The sequence below is a fragment of the Leopardus geoffroyi genome, chromosome A1, assembly GCF_018350155.1.
Source record: "Leopardus geoffroyi isolate Oge1 chromosome A1, O.geoffroyi_Oge1_pat1.0, whole genome shotgun sequence".
Classification (NCBI taxonomy): domain Eukaryota; kingdom Metazoa; phylum Chordata; class Mammalia; order Carnivora; family Felidae; genus Leopardus; species Leopardus geoffroyi.
Genome location: NC_059326.1, coordinates 4,971,526 through 4,984,433, shown reverse-complemented (window position 1 = coordinate 4,984,433; position 12,908 = coordinate 4,971,526). Strand labels below are relative to the sequence as shown.

General features: G+C 37.7%; 1 protein-coding gene across 6 annotated transcripts in view; it reads left to right on the top strand.

Annotated features, from left to right (window-relative positions):
• The window catches only part of MTMR6 (myotubularin related protein 6), a 53,686-nt gene extending 46,802 nt beyond the window's left edge, over positions 1-6,884 (top strand). For 3 of the 6 annotated variants that reach the window (XM_045458205.1, XM_045457943.1, XM_045457865.1), the window contains one exon: positions 483-2,656. In XM_045458205.1, coding sequence (XP_045314161.1) covers positions 483-743 — 261 coding nt within the window. In that variant the 3' untranslated portion in view covers positions 744-2,656. Of the gene's footprint in view, positions 1-482; positions 2,657-4,226; positions 4,573-6,808 lie in introns of those variants that run through there. The other 3 variants (XM_045458007.1, XM_045458124.1, XR_006707626.1) reach the window with 2 other exon arrangements.
• Positions 6,885-12,908: the final 6,024 nt, after the last annotated feature.

The window sequence follows — 12,908 nt, the reverse complement described above, 5'->3', positions numbered from 1 at the left end:
TTTTTTGTTTTTTTTTTTTTTAATCTTGTGTTCTAAAGCTGGTTGTGCTTACCTAACAAACCATTATAGTGAAACCATGTAAGAAGGTTCTTTAGGCAATAAAACCTTTATGTAAGTAAGTGTGTGTTTATTATACAGTTGTGATTCAGGGTGAAGGTCTCATACACATGTGTTTCATTATAAAATGTTTACTTTTTTTTTTATACTTTCTAGGTAACGTATATCCTTTTCAAATATGAAGGCTTAGGATCTTTTGCAGTCAAGTGTAGTAACCATTTTTCACTTAAAAGTTGTATAAACAGTCAGGATTCTCAATGATGTCTTACTCTTCTGCAGTAGATTTTATTAATTTTTTGAGGTTTAACTTTGTATTGTTCATAAAGAGAACATTTGCAAAAGCTTGGTTTCTTCTTTCATCTAACCTATACTGAACGTGTAGTATGTGCAATTAGTAATTTTTTTCAAATTTGGATTTGTTCTAGAAAATTAAACAATGTAAAAATAAGCCAACAGATGGAATTCTCACCAAGGAATTGATACATTCAGTTCATCCTGAATCACCTACCCTCAAAACTTCCTTGTGTTTCAAGGAGCAAACTCTGTTACCTGTGAATCATGCTCTTCGAACTATAGAGGGCAGCAACCCAGCAGATAATCGTTACAGTGAATACGCTGAGGAGTTTTCCAAATCGGAACCCGGTGTGGTCAGCTTAGAGTATGGTGTGGCAAGAATGACTTGTTAGATGCATAGAGTATTTTCTGGACTGACTGTAGTGCAAGAATGGATGGTGAGAATGGTCTTTGCGCATGACCAAAAGGAATTTGTCTGATAATGATTTTGGAGTCGAGTAGTTGAAGAAAGGGTAATAACTGCTGTTGTGAGAGAAGTAAGTCCATTTAATTGCATTTCCGGCAAGGAATGACTTTCAGTTCTTTAAGAAACGAGTGGAATGGGCAGATCTACTCAGAACACAACTTGTACTGTATACTAGTGAATTGACACTTCTGTATGATTTGTATGTTAATTACAGCCAAACATGAATAACTTTCCTTAACTCTAATTTAATTGACCAAGTTCTCCCTTAATAATTGACATGGCATGGACTTATAATTACGTAACCATGAGTATTTACATATTTTGCCTATTAGTGATGTTTAATGTTGAAGTGCCATGAAAAATACTTCTGAGAAAGCCTTAAAAATCTCAACTTATTCTTTACTCTTAGGTTTTATAGCCGAGAGCAAGGTTTTTTTGTTTTTTTTCTTTTGGTCAGCCTTGTTTTATCTGTAAAGAATTGCACTCTCATTACTGCAGGGGTTGCATGCTACAATACTCCTGTATAAACAGATGTACAAGTCCACTGTTAAGTTCATGGTTGGCTGGTCCCACTTCCATATTCAAGATTAATGAAACTGAAGGTTTAATTCTGATTCCAGTTTGTGCAGTGCTACACTTGATGACATTACTTACAACTTAGATTACTGATTTCTTGAATATGTGTAAACATATTTGACTGTCTTTTATGTGTGGATTACTGCATTCTTTTGATGCTCTGTGGTTGGCTTTATTCCTTTTTTAACTGTGTAACTTTAACAAGCTAAGGCTCTAAAACTGTTCTTAGAGACAGTGAAGAGTATATAGATATATACGGTTTTATCTTTCAATGAGTTGCTCTTCCTAAAACAAACTTTCAGTTTCCTTAAAATTTTGGGATTAAAAAAGGGAAGTTAGTACAGGTAGTTTAGATTTTGCTTGGTTGCATGAATTTTAAAGCAGCCATTTCTATGTGGAACATTTTTATCTTATCCGTTAACATAGGGGAAGAAAAGGAAAATTAAGGATAGCCTAGTACAAAGTTAATGTTTAGCAAAACAACTTAAATGCTAGGAGGTTTCTGTTTGCCTTGTTATGTTAACTGTTTCTGTGTGCTAGTAACATATCTTTAAATGAAAAAAAAAATCACATGCATTTGACGGTCTTCACTCAGCTGGCTTTAAAACTGAAGGTTTAAGTACACGGCTGGCAAGAGATGTGATTCAGGGAGAGTAGGAAACCTGCATAAGATCCCTAATGCTTCTCTTTACTATGCTTATATCTATTTTATTAGTTTTGAGCATAAACAAGTATCTTTTTCACATGGGAAAAAAAGCTTTATTGTATGGGAACTTACCTAATCCTGTTTATTTTTCCAATGCTTTTGTGTAATGCGTTATGTAAGAAGAAAAATACTCCTTTTTAAACAGTGACAGAAATGCACTATAAAATATAGTTTGTGATTTAGCCAAGCCTATTTCCATACTTAATTAAGCACTGGGACAGGAACCTTAATCTTTGTGACCACAAAGGGAAGCTTTTGTGCCTTGTTGCTTGGTTCCAGTTAACTGATTGTGGTTCTAGAATCTTCCATGGCAGACTTCTCGTATTCACCCGTTTTTGGTTCATCTTCAACTTCAGGCATATATATGTGTATTTATGTGCTCACACATGGACTGAGAAATCAGTTAACATCTGAAGTGACCTACAGCGTATGTGTTGGCAAAAAGCAGATTGTGTATGTGTCTTATAAAATTGAATTTATGTTCAGTGTGTTTGGGAATGTATAGCATGTAAATTATTACATACGTTATTTAAAGGTAATTAAATGTTCATATTTTACTTTGAATGTTTTTCTTCTGTAAAAAAACCCACAAAAAACAAATGGCATCAAGTTGTGGTGGTTCTTTCTTTCCTCAGTACATTTTCCCAAAGGTTGATGTTGATAAATAATAACTTACATAAAGATAATTACCAAAATATTTAAAATAGGCACAGTGGGCTAAAAGGCTCAGCAGATGTAGTTGAGTCACTTAATTTTGGTGGAAGGCAGTGTCCAGTAAGAGTATACATTTGGCAAAATGTCTTGCCAAAGGCAGATCTGGAGGTAAATGTGAGGAGGAAAGTGACTTGCAGGAAGGAGTTTATATGGGGGTGTTTTGAACAGGTTAGCTAAGCCAGAGTAGCTCAGGGAATCCTGACTAAAAAAGATGGAAGGAAGTCTTTTTTTTTTTTTTTTTTTTGTATTCTCTTTATTTAGTGGAGTAGCAGGACAGGGTGGGTAGTATCAGGAACTCCCCGCCTCCTTTTTGAAAGACTATTTTTTATTTTTTTTTTATTTTATTATTTTTTTTTTTTAATTTTTTTTTTCAACGTTTATTCATTTTTGGGACAGAGAGAGACAGAGCATGAACGGGGGAGGGGCAGAGAGAGAGGGAGACACAGAATCGGAAACAGGCTCCAGGCTCTGAGCTATCAGCCCAGAGCCCGACGCGGGGCTCGAACTCACGGACTGTGAGATCGTGACCTGGCTGAAGTCGGACGCCTAACCGACTGCGCCACCCAGGCGCCCCTGAAAGACTATTTTTTAAAGAGAAGTTTAGGTTCACAGCAAAATTGAGAGGAAGGTCCGGAAATTTCTCACGTACCCCACCAGAGTGGAACATTTGTTACAACCGATAAACCTAAATTGGTACGTCATTATCACTCAAAGTCCACAGTTTACCTTAGGGTTTATTTAGTCTTGGTGTCCTATATTCCGTGGGCTTTGGGCAAATGTATGATGACCTTTATAGTATCATACAGAGTATCTTCACTGCCCCCCAAATCCTCTGTGCTCTGCCTATTCATCTCTCCCTACCCACCCACCCCTGGCAACCACTGATCTTTTTCCCGTCTCTATAGTTTTACCACTTCCATAGCGTCGCATAGTAGGTATCATACGGTATGCAGCCTTCAGATTGGCTTCTTCCACTTAATAAATGCACTTGAGGTTCCTCTCGGTTTTTTCATGTCTTGATTGCTCACTCACCGAATAATATTTCGTGTCTGGATATACCACGGTTGATTCATTCACCTATTGTTGGGCACCTGGGTGGCTTCCAAGTGACGGCAGTTTTTAATAAAGTTGCCTATAAACATCTGTTGTGCGGGTTTTTGTGTGGACAGAAGTTTTCAACGCCTTTGGCTAAATGCCAAGGAGTGTAATTACTGGGTTGTGTGGGAGGAGCCTGTTTAATTTTGTAAGAAAGAGCCAAAACGTCTCCCAAAGCGGGGGAGCCGGTGGCATTCCTACCAGCGGTGGATGAGACTTCCTGTTGTTCCGCACCCTCACCAGTGTTCACCGTTGTCGGTGTTCTGCGTTTCGGCCGTTTGAATAGCCTTTTTTGACCTTTTTTTTTTTTTTTTCCAGGTCCACTTTAGCGTACTGAACATTCATTCAGTTGGCATTCTAAGTTGGATGAAATTCTGATCGTTTACAAAACTATATAAGGAGAAGTTGCAGGCTTTTATCAGTGATGTCGATCCATTTTCATTGGCCGTGTTTTGGCTATTCTGTTGGCTTTTCCGTGCAGTAGTACAACTCGCATTAACATGTTTTGGTTGGTTAAAACGTAGAACCTGTTTTTACAAGTACAGAACTATACGCTTTAGAAGGCTGTATCTAGAAAAAGCCTGTAAACTAAGATGACTGCCTATCTCAAGAAAAGGATATATACTATTGTACTTATCAGAAAATAAAACACTAATTTCTGCCATTTTTCTAAATGGTATTAGTGCTAATCTAATTATTTCCAAGCAAGTAAAATACCCCTTTGCACAGCAACTCTTGTCGAAGAGTGGAATGTGTAACCAAAAGCAACCTTCAGAAGCATTTGCACTTAACAATATTTGTGAAGCTTCTGTTGCAGAATGGTAACAGAATCGCCTACCCCGATCAGTAAGCGTCTCTCCTGTTTTTAAGGAAACGCAGAATTACTTTCCCATGAAGAGCAGTAATTTGGGACGCATCGTACTTAAGAAACATTGCTGCACAAGATGGGTGAGAAAGAAACCTTTATTTTAGGTCACCGAGAGTTTGGGCTCTGTTACTGTAGCATAACCTAGTTCATCCTGAATGAGGAAACCATTAGCACACCTAAGAAGTTAATAAGCCTCTGATTTCATCTAGATTCCAGCCCCTCATGGTCTCCTAAGGGCCTTTTACTTATTTTTGCACTCCTATCTACAGTTAAGGTTCATGCATTGCATTTGCTTGCACCTCTTTAGGCTCTGACGTTGAACAGTCCCCTCACCCTTTGCACTGACATCTTGAACCAGACCAACTGTAGGGCATCTTACGACTTCCTGTACCTCCTTACTCAGGAGGATATAATAATCAGCCTGTTCCACTGTTTTGATGATAAATTCGATCACTTGGTTGATCTCTCCTTCTAAAGGTACATTTGCCACCCCGCCCCACCCCGGCTTCGCACTTAGCCAATTCTCTGCCAGGTGATTTTTTTAAAAATGCTTACTCATTTTTGAGAGACTGAACATGAGTGGGGGAGGGGCAGACAGAGGGAGACACAGAATCCAAAGCAGGCCCCAGGCTCCAAGCTGTCAGCACAGAGTCTGATGCGGGGCTTGAGCTCACGAACCGCGAGAGCATGACCTGAGCTGAAGTCGGACATGACCGACTGAGCCACCCAGGCGCCCCATCTGCCAGGTGGTATTTTGACATCAAAATGAATATCCCATTCCCTAACAACTTGTCCATTTGATAATATTTGCCTGAATCAGTTATTTCATTGGGTGTTCCAAAATGCTGATTTTCTAAATTGTCTTTTCACTTTTACGTTTATTTGATGGTATTCTTTAAAGAAGTGCTTTCACTCATCAAATGGGAAAATTCTTCTGGAAAAGGGCCTGATAAATGTTTAATTCTTTCCCTTTAATCACTAATTTTCAGAGTAAGGAGTTGTAATACCTCCAAAAATTAGTTTTCTCTCTTTTTCTGTAGGGATGTGTGTTTTTATAATCAGTTGAAGTAAAGGCTCTTTTTGCACACTGTCTGTGCAGAAGAGCGCCTTCGAGTTCCTTTCATGTCCTTTCATGTACCAAGTAGTTTTGAGCACATTTTTGGATTCTGACACGAGTAGATGTCCCAGGCCCATCTTGTGCTTTCCTGGCTCCAGTTTTGGAATTGGCCATGTCTCCAAGGAACCTTTGTTCTTGTTAGTGGGGAGTAATATTTAAAACCAAACTCTGGACATCACATGTGCTCATTGCTCCTGGAGCGTCACTGCTTCCAGGCCCTTTTAGTGGACAGAACTAGAAAAATGTATTTCCAGAAATAATAAATTTGAGGGTGCCGGGTGGCTCAGTCAGTTAAGCGTCTCTTACTTCAGCTCAGGTCATGATCTCATGGTTTGAATCCCATGTTGGGCTCTGTGCTGCCACTGCAGAGCCTGTTTGGGATTCTCTCGCTATTGTACTCTCTCTCTCTCAAAATAAATAAATAAACTAACTAACTAACTAACTAAATAAATAAATAACTTTAAAAAATAATAAGTTTAGACAATATTCAAATTATTATTACCACAGGGCTTTCTTTGGTCTATTTCTTTTTTCCTTATACTAAAAATCCTGGTTTCTAATAGCGTGTGTATATTGACCTTTTTTTAAAAGTAGTCTCCATATCCTGCAGAGTCCGAAGCAAAGCTTGAAATCACGACCCTGAGATCAAGACCAGAGCTGAGATCAAGAGTCGGACGCTTAACCAGCTGAGCCACCCAGGCATCTCTTGACATTTTTTGTTTTATTCTACAGTACACTATAGTATACAAAATATAGTTTCACAATTGCAATTACTGTTACTACTAATGATAGAAATACGGAATAAAAGTTAAGATTTCTTTGCAGTTCTCTTTATCCTTGTGTGTATCCTACCAAGGACATAAAGAGAATTATATTCAAAAGTCACTTGAAATAATTTCTCTGTTCACATTACAGGCACACCTGAGAGATACTGGGATTTGATTCCAGACCACTACAACAGTAAATATCACAATAAAGTGAGTCAAATGAATTTTTTGGTTTCCCATGCATATGAAAGTTATTCTTACACCATACCATAGTCTATTAAGTATGCAGTAGAATTACGCCTATAAAAATAATGTATATACCTTAATAACACTTTATTGCTAAATAATGCTGACCATCATCTGAGTTTCCAGTGAGTCATAATCACTGATCACAGCTCACCATAAGAAATATAATAATAATGGAAAGTTTGAAACATTGAAAGAACTACCAAAACGCAACACAGAGATAGGAAGTGAACAGATGCTGTTGGAAAAATGGTGCCAATAGACTCATTCGATGTAGGGTTGCCACAAACCTTCAATTTGTAAAAATTAAAAAAAAAAAAATGTGGTTATCTATAAAGTGCAATAAAAAAAGGAACAACTGTACTAATTTGAAATACAACTAAGGTATTTTGTTTTCAAATTTAGGATTTGCTAATTTTCTTTTTGGTTTAGTGGATTTTTAAAGAGGTAAAACATAATTCAAAATTCCAATTTCTATAAAAAGGTATATGCAGAAGTCTTGCTTTTATTCCTTTCCCTTCTGCCCTGTTTTTTTCCCACTACTCTTCCATCCCCCCCACCATAGGCAGCCACTTTTATTAGTTTCTATTACCCTTTCAATATTTTTTTTGCAATTAAATGTGCATACATATATGATGTATATATATATTTATTTGCTTTTTTCTTGAACAAAAGATGCTTACTTTCTATACTATTCTGTATCTTGCATTTTTTTATATCACTGAATCTTGAGGATTACTTCAGATCATTACAGATGGAGCTTGCTCAGTCCTTGTTCATGGCTACATAGTACTTACTCCATGGTATAGATTTTATTAAACTAGTGAATTCAACTCATTCCTATTTTTTTTAACTTTTTATTATGCAGATGTTCAAAAGTTCAAAAATAAGAGTAGTGTAATGAGCCTTTGTGTATATATCTAGAGTCAATTATTAATGGCATTTTGCTAATCACATTTGATTGATACTCTGCCATTTTTTGTTGTTGGCATATATCAAAACAGATTTCAGGGGCGCCTGGGTGGCGCAGTCGGTTAAGCGTCCGACTTCAGCCAGGTCACGATCTCGCGGTCCGTGAGTTCGAGCCCCGCGTCGGGCTCTGGGCTGATGGCTCAGAGCCTGGAGCCTGTTTCCGATTCTGTGTCTCCCTCTCTCTCTGCCCCTCCCCATGCTCTGTCTCTCTCTGTCCCAAAAATAAATAAACATTGAAAAAAACAAAACAAAACAAAACAAAACAGATTTCAGACATACCATTTTACCAAGTAGTTCAAAGTGTGTGTGTGGCAGGGCTGGGGGGGGTGGTGGCGCTAGCTAGCTAGCTAAGGTGTGGTAAAGATGCTGTGGGTTGATGGATAAGGCATCAATATATTTTTTTCTTTTTCATATGTTTAAGGTCATTTGCACTTCTCTGTGAATTGCCTGTTCATGTCTTTTGCCCATTTTTTTCTGAACAAGTTCTGTTTTTTCTTAAGAGTTTTTTGTACTTTAGGGAGACTGACTTTTTCTCTACGATGTAATGTGCAAATATATTCTCCTTGTTTGTCATTTGCTTCTTGCTTTTTGCCATGCAAAAGAGTTTTAGATTTTGGAGATAGAATTCTATTAATCTTATATTGCTTCTTGTTTTGAGTTATAGTTAGACTTTCTAATCCTAGGCTATAAAATAATTCACCCATGTTCTTTTAGTATTTATAGCTGGGTTTTTTTGTTTGTTTGTTTGTTCTTCATTTGACTCTCTGGTTCATTTGGAGTTTGTTCTGGATATAAAAAGAAATATGGATTCAAATTTATCTTTTCCCAAATGGTTATCTGGTTATTTTAGTCATTTGTTAGTAAATTCATCTTCTTATCAGTGATTTGAGACATCATGTTTATGTACTTTTGGATTCTCTTCCTTAGCACTGGTGTGTCTGCTCATGTACCAAAATTGTACAACTGTATTTATCAAAACTATATGGTAGAACTGTGCCTTGGCACTTTTCTTTCTCAGAGTTTTCTTTACTATTATTTTTATTATTCATTTTGAGGCCATCTCAAGTATTCAGAAAAGTTGAAAGTACAGAAGAAACATTTTTCCTGAACCCCTTTGAAAGTAAGATGCCGACATGTTGCCCCTACTCCTTTAGACACTTTAAGTGTATTTTCCCTACAAACTAAGGCATTTCCATATAACCGTAATGCAGCCATCAAAACCAGAAAGTTAACATAACCACTCTATAATTCTCAGACCCCATTTAAATTTTCCAACTGTCCCCCAAATTACCTTTACTTAAAAAGACAATCCAGGGGCACCTGAGTGGCTCAGTCGGTTGAGAGTCTGACTTCGGCTCAGGTCATGATCTTTTGGTTCATGGTTCGAGCCCCATGCCAGTTCTGTGCTGATGGCCGGAGCCTGAAGCCTGCTTCAAATTCTCGTCTCCCTGTCTCTCTCTGCCCCTCCCCCTGCTTGTGCTCTGTCTCTAGCTCTCTCAAAAATAAATAAATAAACATTTTTTAAAAATCATTAAAAAATAAAAATAAAATAAAAAGACAATCCAGTTGTTGAATCCACATGTTGAATTTGATTCTCCAGTCTCTTCAGCTTCTTCAATCAGGAAAGTTTCTCAGTGTTTTCTTGAATTTCATGATGAGTATAGGCCAGTTATTTTGTACTATCAGGTGAAATCAGTTTATTCTGCTACTGGTGGTGTTAATTATGAACCCTTGATTAAAGTGGTATGTTCCAGGTTTTTTCAAAGTAAAATCACTCTTTTTGTCTTTAAAATTAATAACATTAGTATTTTGTGGAAAGTCCTTTGAGCCTATGTAAATGATCCTTTTTATTATCAAATAAATGTTCAGTTTATTTCATTTATTTATATTAACATGGACTCATCTTTGGTGTTAACTTTGCCATAATTTATAACTTTATTGTGTGTACATTTACTTCAACTTTCTATGTTTATTTTATCTGTTTACTATGTGGTCTTTTTCATTTAAAAATATTTTTAAACCTTTCTTTTAGTAATTACATATTTGGACTTAGGTTCGAGTGGTCGCCTCTTTAGTGATACTTTATATGAAGCACCTAGCTCATTTTTTACCTTACTTAGGTTTCTGCTCTTTGGATTGTCCCCTGGATGTAGTAATCCTTGGCTCCCATGTGGTACTTGTGTGTCAATGAGCTTGTTCTATTCTTCCTTTTCTGTCTCCCGTCTGTGTTATTTCCACTTTGTCAGGGCATATAACTATCAAACTATCCTTCCACCCTCATCTCGATTTTTCTACTCTAGAAGTTTTCACTAAATGTCTCCAATGCTCAACACCAGTCTTTTGCCAAAGTTTCCCCAGTGGAGCTTATCCCCTTGAAGATTCTTTAGAAGAGCTTGCAAGTATAGTCTTTAGTTCTTGCATGTTTTAAATATTTTCTATAAATTTTATTCTTTTTCATTCTGTTCTTTTTTTTTCTTTTAATTTTTTAAAATTTACATCCAAATTAGCATATAGTGCAACAATGATTTCAGGAGTAGATTCCTTAGTGCCCCTTCCCCATTTAGCCCATCCCCCCTCCCACCATCCTTCCCATAACCCTCAGTTTGTTCTCCATATTTATGAGTCTCTTCTGTTTTGTCCCCCTCCCTGTTTTATATTATTTTTGTTTCCCTTCCCTTATGTTCATCTGTTTTGTCTCTTAAAGTCCTCATAGGAGTGAAGTCATATGATTTTTGTCTTTCTCTGACTGACTAATTTCACTTAGCATAATACCCTCCAGTTCCATCCACGTAGTTGAAAATGGCAAGATGTCATTCTTTTTGATTGCCGAGTAATACTCCATTGTATATAGATATACCACATCTTCTTTATCCATTCATCCATTGGTGGACATTTGGGCTCTTTCCATATTTTGGCTACTGTTGATAGTGCTGCTATAAACATGGGGGTGCCTGTGTCCCTTCGAAACAGCACACCTGTATCCCGTGGATAAATGCCTAGTAGTGCAATTGCTGGGTCCTAGGGTAGTTCTACTTTTAGTTTTTTGAGGAACCTCCATACTGTTTTCCAGAGTGGCTGCACCAGCTTGCATTCTCATATAAATTTTATTCTTTAAGAGTAGTATGGCTGGATATAAAATCCTTTGTGTATACTTTCTTTCCTGGGGTTTCTTAGAAATGTTGTTTATTTATTGTTGAGAAGTCTGATGCCAGCCATATTTTTCTTTATAAGTGGCTTGGTCCTTTCCCTGGAAGCCCAGTGGGTTTTGTTGTGTGTTTGTGTGTGTGTGGGGGGGGGGGGTAATTTTTTTTAATTATTTATTTTTGAAAGACAGAGCATGAGTAAGGGAGGGGCAGAGAGAGAGGGAGACACACAGAATCTGAAGCAGGCCTTAGACTCTGAGCTGTCAGCACAGAGCCCGATGCGGGGCTTGAACTCACAATCCATGAGATCATGACCTGAGCTGGAGTGGGACGCCCAACCTACTGAGCCACCCAGCTGCCCCTGTGTTTTTTTTTTTTTTTTTAAGTCAAGTCATTTCGGGGCGCCTGGGTGGTGGCTCAGTCGGTTAAGCGTCCGACTTTGGCTCAGGTCACGATCTCACGGTCTGTGAGTTTGAGCCCCACATCGGGCTCTGTGCTGACAGCTCGCAGCCTGGAGCCTGCTTCACATTCTGTGTCTTCCTCTCTCTCTGCCCCTCCACCGCTCATGCTCTGTCTCTCTCTCTCTGTCAAAAATAAATAAACATTAAAACAAATTTAAAAAAATAAAGTCAAGTCATTTTATAAACTAGTATCTTGCAGTTAGTTACCTCCTCTAGTCAGTTTTTCCAGGTACGCTGGGGCCCAGCTGAACATACAGATTCAGGTCTTCTATTTCAGCAAAGTTTTCTAGAATCATTTTTTAAATACTGGTTTTAGGGGTGCCTGAGTTTTAGGGCTCAGTTGGTTGGGCATCTGGCTCTTGATCATGGCTCTCGGGTCATGATCTCATGCTTTGTGGGTTCAAGTCCTGCATCAGGCTCTGCACTGACAGCAGAGACCCTGCTTGTGATTCTCTTTCTCCCTCTATCTCTCTGCCTCTCCTCTGCTCACACACACTCTCTCTTTCTCTCCCTCTCTTTCTCAAAAGAAGTGAATAAACTTTAAAAAATATATATTAGTTTTATCGTTTTATTCTTCTTCAGGGGCTTAAATTTCATAAGTATTAGATCTTTTTAGTTTTCTGTATCAGTTTCTCTTTTTACCATTTTTTGTTCATTTCTGTTTAATTTTTTACATCTTTTATTTCTTTCCTCTATGCTGTTTATTGTGCACTTAGTTGTTCATATTCTCCTTTTGGAAACTTAAAATTTAATCTTTGTTTCTGGATCTGTTTTCTTTTGCTTCAGTATCTTTCCTTTTTTGTTTTAATGTTTTATTTATTCTTGCAAGAGAGAGACAGAGCACGAGCAGGAGATGGGCAGAGAGGGAGACACAGAATCTGAAGAAGGCTCCAGGCTCCGAGCTGTCAGCCCAGAGCCCAACGCGGGACTCGAACTCACAAACCATGAGATCATGACCTGAGCTGAAGTCAGATGCTTAACTGACTGAGCCACTCAGGTGCCCTGCTTAAGTTTCTCTTTTAAGTTTGTTAATTCTTGTTTCACATCTTTTTGTTCATTTCTATTCTGAGTTTTTGAATTTATGATTAGTGGTTGTTTATCATATCAACACTTCTTTTAATTATATTTTAACGCATGTTGTCGTATTGCTACAGTTTGCCTCCACTTGTAGCATTTATCTTTGGGATTTCATCTACTGAAAAGTTTTAATTCTCGTTTTTGCTTTCTTCTCATAATAACTTCCCATGGATGCTTGTTTTTGTTTGCTATTCATAAGCGTGTGTGTAGGATTTTCTTGGAACAGTTGTAGCAGGTGATCCTATGAAGAAGAATGGAAGAATTGGCATGTATTGCTAGTTTAAGAACTTCCTCTTCTGTTGCTGTAGTGAAGTACAGTTTCTTTAATAAATGTGCCTTTGTTGTCTGT